General features: G+C 37.1%; 1 protein-coding gene across 1 annotated transcript; it reads right to left on the reverse strand.

Annotated features, from left to right (window-relative positions):
- Positions 1 to 3747: 3747 nt before the first annotated feature.
- Positions 3748 to 7364, reverse strand: LOC103705622. The gene is made up of 2 exons (XM_008789423.4): positions 6776 to 7364; positions 3748 to 4690 (listed from the first exon to the last, which is right to left on the reverse strand). The coding sequence occupies exons 1-2, from the start codon at positions 7285 to 7287 to the stop codon at positions 4102 to 4104; spliced, it is 1101 nt and encodes a 366-aa protein (XP_008787645.2). The 5' UTR covers positions 7288 to 7364; the 3' UTR covers positions 3748 to 4101.
- Positions 7365 to 19821: the final 12457 nt, after the last annotated feature.

Raw genomic sequence — 19821 nt, forward strand, 5'->3', positions numbered from 1 at the left:
GGCACACGACCCATATTCAGTTCAGTGTTCCCTCACTTTCTCCCTTCGAAAGTTAAAAGAAACAAAAACCAAAAAACAGAAGGAAAAAAAAAAGCCAGCTACCGAGACACCAGAGGTATCAACAGTGTAATAGATCGAGAGACAATCCTGATGGGCCGAGGTTCCTTTGGATTCTGTGAACCTATGCTTGTTGCTTTCCTTCCACGCTTGAACCCTACTCCCCTTAGGGTTTTTCCTCCTCCTTTTTTTTTTTTTTTTTTTGTACAAAGCTTTCCCTCCTCGTTGGCTGGCATTTCCCATCTCTTAGGGAGCAAGCTAGCAAGCTCCTAAGAAACCCATATCTCCTTCCAGTTTGCCTTGAGAACCCACCATAAATTCACTTAAAAACGACCAATAGTATCACGACCCACACACACAAGAAAAGACTCTCTTTTGCTTTTCTCTTGTCTCTCTCTTTTCGGGTCCATTCGGATCGGGTTGGATCCGTTCAGTAAATCCAGACCCGACCCAGAAAATGATTCGGGTTTAATTTTAGGACCCAACCCAGACCTGTAGGTCCTAAAATTCGGATCGGGTCAGATCTACGCGAGTCAGGTCGGGTCGGATCGGGTTATGGGTCGACCCGACCCATTTGCAGCCTTAAATACTCCACATGTCTTGTTGATCGATGATCAAGAGGCCGATGGGATATTTGTTATCATCATTCCATCGGTACCTGTGGAATAGCATTCCTGATTCATTGATCGATTATTATTTCCCTTTTACCAAAGTTTTTTCTCGATAATCTATTCATATCTTCTCTGCTTTCCTTGAGTTTGATGCTGCTATCATGTTTCTTTCATAGAATACTCTGATGTATCGAAACTGCCTGCACATTGCTTGAAGGGTCTTCCAAGTTTATATAAATCTGGCTTTAACTTCCACATTGATGAGGATCTTGATTATTTTCTAGTAAAGTATGCTTCCACTCAATAAATAGGCTCTACATTCGTCTCTTTGGTGTTCACCCCTTTTCTTCCTTTTGACTATCTCTCTGTCTCTTGATCCTCTTAGAGTGAGGCTGAGTATTGGCCAGGGCAATCCATTTATTTTGATTGACCGACTTTTGACTAGTTTGCTGAATCAGCATACCATCATAAATATGGGCATTACCACAAATAGATTTTGTTGCTAGATTGGAATATCATCATCACTAGATTATTGTCTAGTTGAGGGCTTCCAAATCGGCAACTCATCATTTTCTAACTAACCTTTGGCCTTTCTAGAGTCCTCACCTTTTTCGGGCTAGTGGAAGAGGATCCTTTTGTATCTCCATGTTGTCAACCATGTTTGTAGCCTGAGCTCTAAGCCCACTGTACTTGAAACCTGTGGGCCAACGACGGTGAAGGCTCCTAGTCAAGAGTAGAACGAATGCCTTGAGGGTATTAATTTAGTTAGCCTTAGTATTTATACCCATGCAATTGTATTACCTGATATTAAAAATAGCATGACCTTTTAACTTTATGTTTTCTTGCATGCTTTTTTTAATGTTATCGACGATCTTTACTATCGGTCAGAAGAGCTAGATTGAATCCTCTAATATACGGAGTTGATCGACGCCAATCGAGAAATACGATTCCTAGAGAAGCCTATGAACCAACATCCAAAGTTCTTCAAGAAAAATGGAAGGGACTGAAAAGGTGTAAAAGTCCTGTAGAGTAGAAACCATCAATGTAGTATTATTATTTGTATCAGCCTACTAGTCGGGACCTTTTGCGAAATCCTTAACTAAATAATTTATTTAATACTATTATGGGTTTTTTTTGCCTACGTACCCTCCTAAATATTTAAATTTGTGTGAATATTCTTCCAAAATTGATATTTGCAGGTATACCCTCATAAAATAGTTGTTTTGTGTGTATATCCTTTTTTTTCTTTTATTTTACATATGTACCCACACCATCTAATGCCGTTAAAAAATTAGTGGTTTAAAATTGAACTGACTGAAATACCCTTAAAGGGTAGAGATGTAAAATGAAATATTTATAAAAGCATACACGCAAATAGCAACTTTACGAGAGTATTTATATAATTTTACATATTTAGGAGGGTATACATGCAAAAAATAATAATTTTATTTTTGTGAGTTTTAACTTGTTTTAACATTCAGATTAGTCTAGTGCTCCTCAATAGAAAACATTGCTCAGAAAAAAGATTTGACGATTAGATAACAAAGGGAGTTATAAAAATTCCTTTATTAGTCATGAAATTGTTTTACTTTATTTTTCTTTATTTATAACAATTATTATATTGTATTTGATCGAAAACTAGCTGGTAATATTTATTGTTATAGATGTATATATGAGGGCATAGATTATAATATAGAAAACGATAAAAATATCTTAAGAACACACGATAGATTGCAATGATCAAGCTTTATATTACTGTTATGCTTATATATAAAAGAACAACATCAATCATCCCCGAGCAAAGCCATTGAAGGACTTCAGAACCCTTTAGACTCATTAACAAGCTTTGCGCTCATGTGGTAGAAGGCCACCTTTTACATTGGGTACCTAAGCCACTTTTTCTTAGATTTTCAATTTTTTGTAAGAATAAAAGATCTATCACAGTGATTTTAAATCAGAACCCTCTTTTTTTTGCTAGAACCAATGATTCATACAATTCTAGTACAGACATATCCAGAAAGATCAAAAGATAGTATATCTTGGAGTGCTCTAGGCAGCTTCCTCTCTCCTACCCACAAGGCACCTCCAGAGTGATTGGCTACATATGAGACCATCCAGTCTACAGCCCCGTTAGTCTCTCTGTATACATGTTTAGCCTGGACAACCACGCCACCACTGACCATAGCCCGGATATCTCGAATTTGGGGGCGATCGCCACATGCACCGCTTGTGCATCCGTAGACCCAATCGATCACTGTAGATGAGTTGCCCTCAAGCATAACTACTTTAGCCTGCAGCACATGCCAGGCATTGTCCAACCCGGTCCATGCCGCTCTCAGCTCAGCCCTCGACACCGAGGTATCATAGATCTGACAACTACCAGCAACAACCACTATGGAGTCTGGATCTTTGATGAGAAAGCCAGCTTCTCCCCTCACGCCGTCGTCCAGTATGCAACCATCAAAGTTGACCTTGAAAAAACTTGGAGGTGGGGGCTTCCAAGTGAAAAACACTGTCCGAGGTGCTCCACGAGTAGAGATAGAGCTCTAGATGCCCCAAAACTTCATCTCTTGCATTTTCTTCGACTGCTTCTTTTTCATTTCCTTCTTACTTATGATTCCCCGTTCTTATGGCATCTATCTTAATAATGTCTGCTGACTCACATTTCTAACTGTGATTTTATGGAAGTTTGATAAAATTAGCTTGTTTGAATGTGCAGCTTCCTTTCACAGCACTTCTTTCTTTTCCTTGTAATATCTTACTAATAGAATAACCTGCAGCGATCTTTGTAAAAGTCTACTGATAGGAAATTTACTGAAATATACAGGTCCAAAGTGGGTGCTATCAGGTCCGTCAACTTAAAATTGAGCCCAAACCAATTATGAGTTGGCTTTAGGTTAATTCCTGATCCATGGACAAGCCTAGATATAGTTATGTATATATTAAATAGAGATGCAATTAAAGTGAGATTTTGGCGTTTCATATACCTGATCTTCACAGGTGACTCAATTTTTGTTTCCAAATTTTTAAGCTAAAATTTAAATAAACAAACATTAACTTTTTTTCATCCACAAAAGAGTTCCGAAAGTCTTTGTAATACAAACAGAAGAGTAAAAGATGAATAGGTATGGAAAATACACCCATATGACACACAGGAGGGAAAGAGATCTGTTATACAGGCACTCACAGCCATCAACAAGGTCTTTGTTATATACAACAAATAACGCAAGCTCACACTGATGAAAGCTTAACTAAATTTCAAGAACATGTCACTTGATTCTAATTACCTATACTTCCTTTTCCTTCCCCAAAGAATTTTGGTTGTCAAAGGAACCCTGATGGACAACAAAGATACAACAATACATGTTATATTGCAAGCATCATCTTTCTTAGCAACAGGATACACTCCAATCATATATTCAACTCCATTACATTAAGCTTCTTTAGCAACTGGTCTCTCTTTGCCTTCTATTCCTTCTTTCGTGACTTCTGAGTTTAGTTGCTTGTCAATAGTGTCAACTCCTTTGGATCTCTGATTCCAGAATTTCTCTTTTGCCCATGCGATCGCTTCATTCACCGCAGCCGCTCCCTCCGTCTCTCCAATGCCATGGTTATCAATCTCTATGACAAATGAATTCTCTGCTGCTTCCCCCTCTCCATCAACTTCGACAACTACCTTTTCTATCTCTCTTTCTGTTTTGGTTGACATTGGATCCAGAAAGACAGAAGATATAACTGAAGAAGGGGAGTCGATGTCGTCAGCTCCAGGCTTCTTAAGGCCTCGTCGGAAGCTGGGTTCAAGGCTAATGGTCTCAGGGGGTGAGAAGCAGCAGAGCCCGATATGCGACCGATGTCGAAGTGAATCACTGGAGTCATGATTGCTATGGCTGTTGTCTTTGAACTCCATGAAATAGGATTTGGGAGGGCATGCAATGTTGAGGGTCTTGTGGCTGTTCTGATCTCCCCCAGATATTGTTGAAGGTGGTGAAGAGTCATGACGTCGGGATGGAATAGTGATTGGTCTGCATGACAATTCAGAGGTGATGAGTTCAGAGAGCATCAGAAAGCTTGACAAGTAGAATTTCTTAATCTTAAAATAAGTGGAGATTGGAAAGATGTCTTAATTTAACCTTCCAGGAAATAACTAAGACATAAGTGAAGATGCAATTATATCTATGCAACAAAGATCAAAGATACATTCATAAGTTCTATGAAAAGTGGAGTGATAACTTCAGAAAAAGATAACCAATAAACTAGATAGATAACTGCCATACATGCTTGTCAATGAGAACATTGTTCTACACTATGTTAAATATGTGCAAGTTCTTCTTAGATTTTGTTGTGTTGCCTTCAGCCTAGCCACCCATGCATGGATAAGGTTGGAGGTCTAGAATCATGGAAAGCTAGCTTGATATCATCACCAGGTCAGCAGGTTTGGAAAGCTATAATTCCACTCACTTGTATGCCTGGTTGGGCCACAAGTTTGCTTTACTTTCATGCCACTCACCCATTATATGTATGAGTGGTGGTTGACTTGACATAAACAAAAGCAAAAAAAAAAAGAAAGAAAGAAAGAAACACATAGACATCATAGATATACATCATGGATGATACTTTTTGGTTTTGAGAGCGAGAAAGAAAAAGAGGAAGACTCACCTGCATTATCATTATCTAGGTCTAGACTTTAGGGATCATCATCCAAAAACTGAACCTAAAATATCTGGCAGGGGTGCGACCATGGGGTAAAGTCCCAATTTACCATGCAGCTTATTTAAATACTAAAGTTCTTCCTTGTAATTACAGTATCTCAATGTGTCGAGCAAGCACGACTTCTACCTTTTACTTGTCTCAGGACTAGAGAATCACAGATATATATCATTTCAGTATAAGAGAATTATGACAAGATTTAGGTCTCCTTGTAGTGGAAACTTACTCTAATATTTGTGCTCCTGACTTGAATGTTAAAGTTTATTAGTCAGAACGTACATGTCGCCACAAGAATCAACAAGCACGGCTTAGGATATACAGTTCCTGGATCTCAATTCTATAGCCATGCTCAATTTCAAAATCCCCCATGGCTAATCTCTTCTCTGCAAACATATGTTCTGCCGATAAGGGGCCCACCACCTAAACAAGTGGGCTACTTGGGGCTTGGGAGAAGATTTATCAGATAAATGTATTACTTATAATTGTTATTTCCGTGGCAACGATATTGCAAGAAGTCTTTTTCTTGACCAGGCCAAGGTCATCCATAGAGCAGGTAGACAACACAAGTCTATACATACAAGTCAATATAAGTTTTTATTGAACTAAATACATTATCATATTTTATGAAAATAAACTGTATGGGAAATAAAGGACAGAAAAGGAGCACCTATTCTCAGTAGAACAAGATCCTTAGACACCTCAAGAGAAAAGGAGTTGCTGTTCTCAGTAGAAAGGAGTTACATCTAAGAGGCGTGCCACTTAATTGCCAAAATGATGATATCTTAATGGTTCGATGAAGGACAATCCTGTACTAAGAAAAAAATATTAATGCTCTTAGGATCTACTAAAACATTCTTTGGATATTTAGGGTGAATTTCATAGTTAATTAATTTGTTTGCTACAATTATATATGGACTTCATGCCTATCAAATAGAGAAAAATGTCAGCTATAATCCAAGATATGCAACTGTACATGTCCCCAGTGGATTTGACGCATTCCTACTTCTCAAGGCTTAGGTGATGGACTTGACAAATTCAACCCTGATGAACTTAAGATTCTTCTAACATAGAAATTTCATCAATTATTTTTCATCCTTTAGAATTTCTTTTGCTTGCTAGCGGCAGTTACACAACAATGTATCACACTAAATTATGAAGCCTTGCCCATCTACAAAGTTCAAAGCTAAAAATCCTCTAAAACCTGAGATGTGATCAAATATCTTGCAACATAAATTCAATCCAAGTTTTGAGTGAAAAAAAAAGCCTAGAACTCAAGCCCTGTAACCAGTCGTAGATTGAGCATGGCTAAATAATTCTTCCTGCAATGTATTTCTATCAAATTCTTATAAATTTGGATCATTTGAACGGGAGCAAAGAGAGAAGAGCCCATAATTAAATACCTGAGCTTAGAGGCGAAGGAGGAGAGCATGGCATCCTCGGTGATCGAAGGCCGGAGCGGCGGGCTCAGCTCCTCTGAGCTGAGAACCGACGACGACTTCGACCTCGAACTCGACTTCGATCTCGACCTCGACCTCCGTTCCCGGCCGCCGTCCGACCCAAATATGTCATCGTAGAAGCCCTCATCCATCTTCACCAGCCCGCTTGCCCTCGCCGACGGGATCCTGAACCCTGGCAGCCTCCGCCCACCCCTCGCCAGCGGGAGGCTGCGCCCCGCCGGCCGGAAGATCTCCTCATAGAACGACGCCGCCGGCCGGGCCTCGCCGGCCGTGAGCTCGCCAGAGAAGCGCCGGAGGAGGACGCTCCGTGGCGGCCCACCGAACACGTCGCGGAAGTCGTCGGCGTCCAGGGCATCCGTCCCGCCGGCGCCACCCCACCGGCTCCGGCGGTCCTGCTCCGTGGACCGCCTCCTCGGGATCACCGTTCCGATGGATATCCGCCATGATTCGTCCATTTTGGTTGTTTCGATCGGACGGTGGAGATCGGCGGTCTCGTCGCGTCGGAATCCGGCGGAATCGAAGCGGGCGCTACGTAATTTATATCGCCAAGCAGGGGAAAAGCTCCTCTTTTTTTGTTTTTTAAAAAATTCCAATTTCTGCCACCAAGGTGGTAGCCTAATTGATAAGTGGTGATAATTCCGTCCGAATTGTCCGGATTCAAAACGTGCGGACGTCGATTAAATTTGGAGACCAGATGCCCCATGCCTGGATAGCTCATTGGTGGTTATGGTTTTCTTACGTCTGTAGCTTGGTGGTGCCAGGTGTAACGTACTCACTTTCGGATGGAGAGGATATGAGTAAAATAGAGTCTGCTCGCATCGAACATTCTCCTGATGGGGCGGAGGCCCAGTGCGGGCTGCTACGCGGGAGTGGGCTGATCCCTTCCTCCCTCCTACCCCTTTCTTTTAGCCAAAAAAAAAAAAAAAAAATCCAATTTCTTTTCCTTTTAGCTTTAAGCTTTATATTTACCGTATAGATTGCTGTTTTATACCAAACCGCAGAGACCACATCGAGCAATCCTAGACGGGAGATTTCAGTGGGGTCCATATGAAAAGAGTGGGGCCCACAGGTAGTTGGGCGGTTCGCTCCTACGAGGACATCGTCCAGGATGGTGTTCTTCCGCGGTAACCGACCGTGATGATGGAGGGGGGATCCACGAGCGTGACGACGCGGCTCCAATTATAGGTACTTGAGGGGAGCGCGGGCAAGAAGTGGTGGGGGACAAGGATCCAGTGGAGTGGCTTTCTGAATCTTTAGGAGTCGTGCGTGGTTCCATTTATAAGGATTGTTTGGTGCGCCATCAATGAAGGGATGGGCCTGCCTTGTTGGATTGATTCATGAATGTTTTAAGCTGAAAGGAACCTCACCGATCAGCACCTTCTGCCTTTCTTTTATTTTTTTTGTTGGTTGCTTCAAACCCAAGTACTTCCTGGTTTGATCCATTTGTATGTTGGGTGTATTGGATTAAGAAAGGCTAACCCATCCCAGTGGCAATTATGATGTTCCAAACCCTACTATGATCCACTCTGACTTGGACTCCGATCAACCCAATTTTGAATCCAACCTAACTCCATAATTTCCGACCCGAGTTCAACTCATGCTGATTCAAGTTAGGTTGGTTGTTGCTTGTTAGGTTAAATTTGGTGGGACTGGATTGAGTTAGAGTGGAATATATTAACTTGCCATACTATGGTGTTTGGTCTAAATAGAGATCGAGGGATCACAAACCAACTTCCAAGTTCAGTCATGTTAAACGGACAACAGGTTAGAGTCGAACATGGTTAATTTGCCTGGAATATGAAGCTAAAGGCAACTCAGTTTTTAAATGGGATCGATATTTATCGACCCAAAGTAAATTTGGCTAAGCTATATGTAGTGCCAACCTGATCTAAACTGCAGTTTGGGTCAATTTGGTCCAATCCCATAACATAGAAGAGCCTGTATTTTCTTTCCAATCTTTGAACACATTATTTTTCATACAATGAAATGGAATAACATGATTTTGCAGTGTCCTAGGTGAAAATTTAAGATGATTCATAACATGAACTAATATGAAACTTTAGCTACCATTCACCTACAGGGTCGACTAAGGATTTCAGCATATCATCGATAGGGGTTGACCCCAAGCAATCACAAGAGAAGTCTGCAGTGATCAGTATTTGCCAAGCTCGACAGACCTATTTGCCATCTAACATGGTTAGTCCATGCCCCGTGCTCTCAAAATGGCTGTTAAACCTCAGTTTCCAAAAGGACCGGATCTTTGCAAATGTTAACCGTTAATTATAAAGAGCAGAGGGGAAAAAAAAGGATCTGGAGTGGGGGAAAAGTTGGTGAGAAAAGAGGGGCATGTGGGGAGGAGAATTAATGCCCACCTCAAAGCGGACATGGCATGATGGAGTTGGATAGACTGATCCCCCCTTTTATTATAAAAGCCTACTTTCCCCCTCACACGCTCTCCCTTTACTCTCCTTTAGCTTATATTTGCAAAAATAATGATGAGAAATCTTATGAAGCCTACTGTATGTATGGCACTCAACATAGAGCAGATTCTGACATCGAAAATAATTTTATCCAGGCCAACATAAAGTTGTAGCTAGTGCAATCACAAGCATCCACTATGGAACTATAGTATATAGTATTATTGCTATAGTAATATGATATTTATGCATCATAAAATCCACAGCATTTCATCATAATTGCAAGGTTTGTGAACTAGGCTCTCTAGAGAGGATAAATGCCATTTGAATAGCTATATGATCTATGTTACAATTCCTGCTATAGAACTTTTATTCATTAAGAGAGAGGCAAAATAGGCTATACATTAGTGGTGTCAAATTTCTTAAAGAGTTTGATGCAGATAATTCTATAGGAGGGCATGTTAAACCCATCATACATTCTCAGAAATGGAAAAAAATGATTTGAAAGAGATATAGAGTTATTTTATTTTTTATTACCAATAAAGTTAGCTAAACCACATGAAATTTTAAATTAGCGTGCGGGAAAATCACTCGACGTGGAGATGACTAGGCAGAGTCCTCCAAACTTGGACAAAACCTCATAAAATGGTATTACTGATTCATATCTTTTTGGTCAATTCATCCGTATCAAACTAATGTCAACTCCATCAAGAATCATAAAATTAACAATATGAACAGAGTTTGTAATACTAGATGAAGATTTGTTATGCAAGTGTTTCATGAGAAACATGATTTAAGACCAATATGCAAGTCGACGCGAGACAGGCAAGCTAGAACAATAGGATCAGACAACAAGAAAGAGGAGAAATATAGTCAGGTCAATGTGGGTTTACTGTCTCTGAAGCACAGGACTTTAAGTTAACGTTAGCAGTAATTAATAAAGAATCAAACATCAGATGTAAGAAAACAAGTATGTGACTGAAGGAATGAATGACTAATTGAAATATCAAGTATGTGCTTGAAGATAAAGCACAACCTATAGCGAATACAACTAAAACTACAATATCTCAAAATGATATGATTATATGTGTGGCATAGGTCAATTTAGGAGAAATAACAAATTGTATAATTCTCGCTTGTGTGTGTTTTTTCCTTTTTGCGTGTAAAGACTCTTTTTACAAAATAATTGCATATAAAGACCCCTCTTTTTAAAGGTTTGCAATTTATGATATTTCTTAACCTAGGAATTCCCTCAATTGAATCCCAAATTCACTTTGTATTAACTATAATGAAATATGTCTTGCACTTCTTTTTTTCTTCTTTCACTCATCCCCTTGGAGCTTCCGCACAAGTGAAATTAACTGCTCTTTAATATTGTATCTTCAGATTTGAGGTACAATCGAGATCTCAAGTTCATCAATAGTGGTGGTGCGGGGTCTGAACTTGACCATAATTATGTTAAGAAGCTTGTGTGGCTCACCAATTAGAAGCTCCAAAGAACAAAGTGATGGGAGAACTGAGAAGATATACATTAAATATGTCATTATGGTTGATAGCAAGTTATTTAGAGATTTGTTTGAGAATTTATGGAATAAGAGAGGTTGTCATCTGCAAATATATAGAAGATAAAATTAATCTATAAAAAGAGGGATCACACACACACACACACACACACACACATACATCCTCTTTTTACACCAGTTCTATCTCACTTTTCAGAAGAATGGGGAGACAACTCGAGTAATAAGCTGAAGCATGAACGAACTGATGTAACCAAAGCAAATGACTCAGCACTGACAACAGATTCTTTTCTTTGCAGAACCTTGGCCTGCCATGAAGCAGACAATGAGGAATGGTCCATCTTGATGTTCCCAAGTTGACAAACACACCATGCAGTGAAAGATGAAAAAAACAAAGGTAAAAGGTGAGCAAAGCATGTCCCCTTAAGTCTCAAACCATAGTTCATGTCACGTTCATTTGCCACCGCTAGCCTCCATTATTCTCGTTAGGAGTGTGTTTGTTTGAGGCATTCAACTGATTAGTGGCCCAATCTCAGTTCTCATATACAGAGAGGCATCTTCTATAATGCAGTACCACTCAAATCTAAACTTGAGTGCATTCAAGACACGTGCGGTCCGGCTGTAAAAGATGTCGATCGGCCTCAAATGAATTCACCAGCCATTTCCTTAGAAAAGAGAATGGAAGTAACTATTGTGTTTTGAGTGAATGCAAGAGCGTGGAAGGTACTAAGAAAACAAAATTAACAAGGGTATGTATACTGTATTCTGTGATGTTACATAGATAATATATCATTGTTCCCACTCACAAAAAGATGCAAATTTGCCAGCCATAGTGTGGAAATAAATTAAGGTCGCAGATACAAACTTCTAGGACAACAGATTCGATCGACTGCAAAAATCCAAGTTAGAAAATCCTTTGGCATGGTTGAGAAGATTTGCGAAGATGGACCAAGTAAGCAGAGAAGTGAAGATGCTGATAAGACCTATCTCAATCACAAACAGAAGAGATCCAGGGGTTGCATGACAACAAGTTTATTATGGACAATGAAAAGATAGCACCATTCTTTCCTCAAGACAGGAAAGCAGCCGACCACAGGAGCCAACATAGAAGCAACTGCTTGTCATGGAATATATCAGTTCACCTCCAACAACAAAAATACAACAGAACTCACTAGTTCATTGCACTGGTTGTATGGAAACCAGTTCAATTCTTTTTTATTCTATTCTCTCTCCACTATGCGGAAGAATGGCTTTTTATTCATCCTGTGTATTATATGCTGCAGTGATATGACCAAAGATTGGCTGAACCAACCCACCCCATGATTGCAGTGAAGACTGCTAAAAGGAAGTATGTGGAAGGCAAAAGATCGATTTAGAACTGGTTGCACATCTGTTTGAGATATCAACATGCTGGAAGGAGGCATACTGGGCTTGGGTTATGCCTAACCAACCACAAAAACAATGTGCTCTATGGACTAGATAACTTTGTTCTTTTTCAACATTTGACAAATTCTTCAGGACGTATCCATCAAAATATTGCAAATCACTAAGAAATGTATATAAAAAATAAAATAGTCTTAAGGGCTCATGGTTCCAAAATAATGTATAAGAACAAGTCAGCTCATTGAGTGCAAAGTCAACTGAATACCGTGAAAGATAGAAAAGGAATAAAAAGGAAAAATCCTAGTAGCCAATAGTCAGAAAACATCCATGTTTTGAAGTTGTGATCTATTTTTGCAGTACATCGTGAGGAGAAGATGTGCTTCAGAGTCCAGTAGATCTAGAGTTCATTACGTCCCCATGCTAGGATACAGGAGGCTTGAAGGTTATGGCTACAGTTTTAATTCGTAGATTGAAAATTTCATGTTTTTAGTTGTCCCTTCAAAAAAAATATTTGTTTTTTTTTATTGTTTTTAACTGTTTCTGATGTCTTGCAATAATGAATTAAAAGTTGGTTGTTGAGGTGGGTGGGATTGGAAGAGTGGTTGCAGTTGTTTGAGGGGGATGCACAGAAAGAAAAGAAAATGATATTTCATACCATAAATACAAGACAGAGCCCCACCTGTCCCACTAGTATTCAAAGGCAGCCACATTGTTCAGGGGTTGAGGAAACAACAACAAAAAAAAAATTCCAGACTTTCAAATGCAACTGACTGCAGAGTTTCTAAGTCGAGGGCCTTGAAAGATGGCCTCAAAAGCTTAAGGACAACTCTGAGAAAACCACTATCCAACTGCCTATTTAGTAGAGCATGTAATCCACCATTAAAATTCCACTTTATGATCTTTAAGATTGTTTCAGATTTGTGCTAATTCCATTACTGAAGCTGGAATTAGCCAAACAATTTTATTTGGGGAAATTTGAACAACTTTAAGATTTCTTAAGTCATTCTGGAAATTTTTAATTCATTATGTTCGATTTTTCAGATATTACAAATCAGAATATGAATTTCTAAACAAATCATTAAAATTTAAGAAAACTGATATTTTTGGAAATTATATTAATCATAATCGAAAACAGTCATTTCCAGAAAGTTTAATTGATTACGTTCAATATCCAAATATCAATGAAAAAATATTCAAAATCCTGTCTAAAAGAGTGATAGTTATTGAAATCATCATTCAAATATATGCATGTAGAACTTGTATTTAAAAATAATTCCAAATCCCAGATTTTCCTAATATACTGATCAGAATTTAAATTTCTCAAAAGCAAATATTTCTGGAAATTATTTACCAAATGTTAATAGAATTTTTAATTGAAAAATAGACATGAAATATTCTGAACATCGAGATCCCAAAACTTCCAAATATCACGATTGTGCATATTCTTATGCTGTATGCTAAGGTACATAGTATGCAAGCAATCTTCCCATATAAATATCGGAGAGATCCCTCCACAGCTAATCATACTTCATTTGTTATAATCAGTAAGTTAGATATTTATTTATTTAACTTCATTATGTTTAGATTTCAAATTACTGAAGTAGTTATTTGGTCCGTTGTAGATTAAATGATATGAAGCTCTGTGTAATGGAGGATTGATTTCTGTTTCCAATAAGTACATCACTATATTTCTTTCTTCTCATTAATACGATGTTGGTTATGAACAACTACATGTCACACCATAGACTACAATCCTTTTCATGTTGCATGTGCTATCTATGTAGTCTTTGAAGCAATCTATTAGTCATTTTTGAGCACTTACAACATAGATTGGTATTTCTTACTATAGATCATGCACTATATACTACGATAGGTTGTATACTGAATCGTAGAACTTCCACATTTATCTTCATACTTTAGTTGTATTGCCGTAGGTTGACATGGAAGTTTATTATATTGCTTTCTATGAAATATGAGGTACATTGTTGTTTATAACATGAAAGCACTATATAGGTCTGAAAACCAACTTCTAATAGTTTTTTTTATACATGTCTTAGCCTGAATTTCTAATGTATATGAGTACCTAAAGGGTTCATATCTATATATTTTGAGCATTCCATTTTCCAAAATATATTTGTGACATTTCTTGCAAATTATCACCCAACATCTTATTGAATTTACATATGAAACCTCCCCCTATCACTATTTATGAATTGATTTAGAAAACTATCCTCCTCATTTGCATCAAACACCTTGGACAAAGTTTACTTGATTAATGGAAGGTCATTTTCTCAAGTAATAAGTTGAGAGATAAGTGTTAAAGAGTTTTATTTTCAAAAGAACACCTTCTCTTCTTATTCATTTCCTCTTCTTATCTATATGGAGGAAGTCTGAAACTTTGTCCATAAAGTTTCTTTTATGAAGAGTTGCTTCTTATCAATTCTATATATACAATGCACTCCAGCAGATTTGGATAACTTTTCATTCTCTTTATTATCACAACCATACTCTCTCTCTCTTACAACCATACTCTTCTTATCTTACCACCATACTCTCTCTCTAACAAATTAACAAGTGGGAGTATTGGTGTACTATACTTTGGGGTGTAGCCTAAAGTATAGAAAGTTTGTGGGCTTTATATCCCAAGGATAATTTGCACAAAATCCACCTGCATAGTGGCGAAATAATTATTTTAAGAAAGTACCTTAAGTGGTAAGCCTAGCCCAATTATTATTTTTATTTTTGCAGTTTTTTTTTGAATTTTGGTAAGTGAAGTTCCCCAATAGTTTAAAGATAATTATCTTTATCTACAATGGCTATCCCTGTGACAGTAACACAGCTATTCACTTAAAAAAGAATAAGAGATTCACAAGTAAATCTAAACATATTTCAAGAAAATATCATTATATTAAAAAACTAGTAAAAAAGGATAACGTCATGTTAGAATATCAATTGACTGATGAGATGCTAGCTGACCCTCCTACTAAAGCCATATCATAAAAGAAGATACAGAAAACCTTAAGAAAAATGGAATGATTACCAGTTCAGTGGGATTACCATAGTTGTAACCTACTCATACTAGTGATATTAGTTGAATATCTCAAGTTAAGAGTTCAAAGAAAACTTAACGATAGGTGTATCCAATTGGATATGTAACAAAGTTACATTTCCTAAATACATTAAACCTTGGAAATTTGAGATTTTGGAGCAAAATCCATTTCTGTGGTAATGTACTTTCTCTTTTGTATAAATTGGAGAGAGACTTTTAAGTCTTTAATAAGCTTATAGACATATATATATTGGAGTGAACGAAAGCACTCTTAATAAGCTTGCCTATGTAATTTTGGAAGTCAAAGTCACTTCTTATGGACTTAACTAGTAAAATCTTAGAGCACTTATAAATACAGGATAAAGTGCATTACTTTTAAAAGCACGTCCTTTAAACACTAAGACTTAAATATGATATGAATATAATCTTTCGAACAACTCTATTAATAAGATTAAGGTTAAATCCTCTTGTCCTTCGAGCTTGATAAGATATATTCAAACTATAAGTTAATGGTTCTCTATCTATAGATTTGCATTATTCTAACACTTATCAATTTATTATTATTAATATTTTGTTTATTTTGAAAATAGTGAGGGATTGTAAAATTTTATTTTGAAAATAACACCTTCTCTTCTTATCCATTGCAAGTAGTATTCTTTTGAAACTTTGACTGTTTGGTTACTTGAACAAGAGATGCTTCATTCACTTCTTGTCCATTAGGAGGAAGTTTGAAACTTTGATTAGTATGTTTGCTTTATGAAGAGTCACTTCTTATCAATTCTATATATACAATGCACTCCAGCATATTTGGATAACTTTCCCTCTCTTCCTTATTATAATTGTCATACTCCAAATATAGGATATAGTATGGCCATATTATCGATGGGTACCACCCACAATAACATGAAGCCAACAATCATAATTTGTATACAAATCCACCTCAAATAAAATATAACAAAATGATGCAAATCTATCATCCATTAAATAAATAAATGAGTGATAGTTCAGAGCGATTAAATTCATATTTAAATACCAAAACCTATGACCTCAAAATTTAGAAAGTCATCAACTATAAATTTCACAGCCAACTAAAAAACTAAAATTCTGTTACAAAATTGCCAAGCTTGTAAGCGTGAACTCAAAGCCTGGATCGTTTTTCATTCCTAGTAACCCTATTCATTTGGGAAAAAAAAGTAAAATAAAGAGATGTAAGCTATACAACTTAGTAAGTAAAACTTACACTATCTTACTAAATCAAGCATAAATTTTTCTACGAACAATGCATCATTTAAGAAAAATAATAATTATTTTTTAAATAAAGCATTTCGTAGTATAGTATAATAAAACAAATCACAAAGCTAATTATGCATGCATAAATCATCAATATTTTCTAAACATAGTTCCAAATGTATAGCATAAATAAAATAATAAATCATTTGCCATGTAACCATACCGTATGATAAAATTATTTTTCTTAGACTAAATGCTAAGATCACTATTATACCTGTGACGGGGCTATAATCGATAAAATACCAACTATTATTATCCATTGACAGGATCGTATACTAGCTGCTATTACCCATTGGCAAGGTTGTATGTCAACTACTATTATCCACTGGCGGAATTGTATACCAACTACTACTACTTAGCTGGTAGTGTCATATGGAACTAACTTTGGATATCGATCTATCTCATTTTCAGGGGCCATCTATAGCTATCTGAGAGCCTTTGGCATATTTTATAAATTATATTTTCTAAAGTCATATTTCATTGAATCATAGTTTCTTAAATCGTAATTTCTCAAAACATATACTCTTAAATTATATATAAATAAATTGCTTGAAAAGCATTAAATTACATTATTGAGTTCATAATTCATAAATCACTAACAATAAAAATAATAGTCATGGAATCATTATTTCATGATAAATTATGAGTTTCATAATCTCGTATGCTCGATCCTTAATTTTAAGAAAATATAATATCATTAATATTTAATATTATTTTCTTATTTTCATATAAATCACAAGCATTAAAAATATATAAAAATTTGAAAACTAATAAGGAGTGTCATGATTACTTACATCTTCTGACTTAGTCCTTCAAACTTCACTAGGTGAATCTGCTAATCCTTCATTCTGATGGCATTCTCCGGCCTCGATCCAGGGAATGGTTAGTTTGAAGGAAGAAAGAGGGTGAAAGAGGGAGAAAGAAAGGAGGGATAATGCTCATGGTGGAGGGTCACGGTGGGAAAGGGCTTCCTATTTATAGAGGAGACATAGGGTTCTAGCAGCCCTAGGTCTCCTATTTCTTCTCAAAGTCGCTGGCTTTGGATGGAAAAGTAGACTTCTATCAGGAGTTTGCTACTGATCATTCATGTACAATGCACGCACGGATCTAATAGTTGGACCAGGATTTAGGTCAGGCTGGTCAAGTGGACTGAGTCCTGACCAGACTGTCACATTCTGCCCCCAAAAGAGTTTTATCCTCGAAAACTTAGCATACCTTTATTCTCAAATAAATGGGGGTACTTAGTCTTCATCTAATACTCCACCATTCTTTCACTATGCAACTCTAATCTAAGTCAGCTCTTCTATACTTGTCCTATGCCTAAAGCTATGAATCAAAAGCCTCCCAGAATAGTACAATTTTGAAGCTACACTTTCAATTGCCTATCCCTATCCCTATCTTTCTAGCCTTGGAATTTGGAGATTTTTTTCTAGATCGTTAAGGGAGGCAATCTTAGAAGAGTTACAAATCAGAGATCTGTTTCATTGTGCTATATTGCCTATCACATATGGTTAGCTAGAAACAAAATACTCTATGAGAATGCCAATGAAAGTCCTCCATTTATTGTTTTGAGAGCTTCACACCATACCTTGGACTTCATGCGGGCTAAGTCATTGAAGGGATTATTAGTGTTAGGGAAATCTAGGATTCTACTCCTGCAAATTTTGCATCCTATATGTATCACTTTACTTTGAAACCCCTACCCCCTATTTTTCTCAAAATTAGCTTTGATGGTAGCATGAAGAACAATGGTCTAGTTGGTGAAGCATGTTTTGTCGTTCGAGACATTAGGTCAACTTTCATTGCAGCAAATGGTTTTTCCCTCTTTAATACAACGGTCCCATTGTTTGAATTAAAGGATGCAAGGGAGGGTCTAGTGTATGCCATTATAGTCTTATAAGCAAATCGTATTATATTGGAAGGGGACTCTAGAACAATCATCTCTAGGATCACTGCAGAAAATCAGGATCAAGGGCCTAATCACCCATCGATCTGAAATTTGGAATACCTTCTTTATTTTCTCAGGTTATCTTTGAGATATTTTGATAGCTGATGTAAGTGATTATATTTTATTCGAGGATTATATTTTATTCGAGGGCTTTGCAAAACAGCCGAGCTAACAAAAAAACTTGTATTTATTACCATCCATTGGTTCTAGGCCAAGTTCGGCCTTATGGGTTTTGGGTTGATAACCACATGTGCAAGTGTTTGCTTGGTTTGGCCGGCCAAGCCATGCATGTGCATGAGCATGCCATAGCACATCATACATTTGTGCAATGCAAATGCACGTGTGGCCAAGTTAGGCCTTATAAGATAGTCGTTTAGGCCATTATGGGCCTCTCCAAGGATTACCTAGACCAAGCATGTATAAAAGCCCTAGATCCAGGGTTTCGGAGATCTCAGACACAACACAGATCAAGCCTTCATGCAAGTTCTATTGCCTTCCTTCTCGTTTGAGAGTTCTGCTGCTTTTCTCCTCTTACAACTTTTTCCTTTATTTTCTTTCCTTCTCCTGCCCTCCATTTCTAGGCAATGCAAATGCACACATGGCTAATAATTTTTTTGCCACACACCCATCTTGACTTAATTTGTATTTCGAATATAGTTTCATTCCTTAAATTTAACTTTAAATTTTAATTGGGCTAACTCAAGCACCATACATGAGCGTAACAAAGACTTAGTACACATGTTATTAGGCCTTTATGAGGCACCGATGCGGGAAGGCCCTTTATGACCTATATAAGACAATCATTGTGGGCATTATGGACATCTCCAGAGTTATTTGGCCGAGTTTATATAAAGGACTCATATCCAGGGTCACAAATATAACAAAATCAAGCTTCTATGCAAGTTTTGCTGCTTTTCTTCTCTTTTTTTTTTTTTTGCTTTTCTTCTCTTTCAAGTGTTCTGCTAATACCACTAGATACTACACAACAAATTTAGAACAAAACACAATCATGCTACCATGGGGTACCACCTATGATAATACTAGGCCAACTACAAAAACTTGTATAAAAATCCATCTCATATAAGTTATCACAAAGAAAAGGTCCAGACTCTCTCATTAATAAAATAAGGAAATAAGTTACTGGTATAGAGCTTCTGAATCCAAAATTCAAATATTCAAAATTCCATAATTTCAAAAATTCACAAATCGTCAACTATAAGTTTATAATATCATGAATCAACTAATAAGCTATAAATATGCTACAAAAGCCTCCAAGCTTGCTAGCATGAACCCTCAAGCTTGATTACAATATTATAATCAATAGTATGTCACCTATTATAACCCTTTAGTAAGATCATATGCAAACTACTATAACCCGTTGG

Source organism: Phoenix dactylifera, unplaced genomic scaffold (assembly GCF_009389715.1).
Source record: "Phoenix dactylifera cultivar Barhee BC4 unplaced genomic scaffold, palm_55x_up_171113_PBpolish2nd_filt_p 000119F, whole genome shotgun sequence".
NCBI classification, from domain to species: domain Eukaryota; kingdom Viridiplantae; phylum Streptophyta; class Magnoliopsida; order Arecales; family Arecaceae; genus Phoenix; species Phoenix dactylifera.

Excerpts from the sequence above, each read along its gene's own strand:
- LOC103705622 (XM_008789423.4), bottom strand. The coding sequence starts at position 7,287 with ATGGACGAATCATGGCGGATATCCATCGGAACGGTGATCCCGAGGAGG. Across the intron at positions 4,691-6,775 it reads TCCTTCGCCTCTAAGCTCAG|ACCAATCACTATTCCATCCC; the intron begins GTATTTAATTAT and ends ATTGTCATGCAG.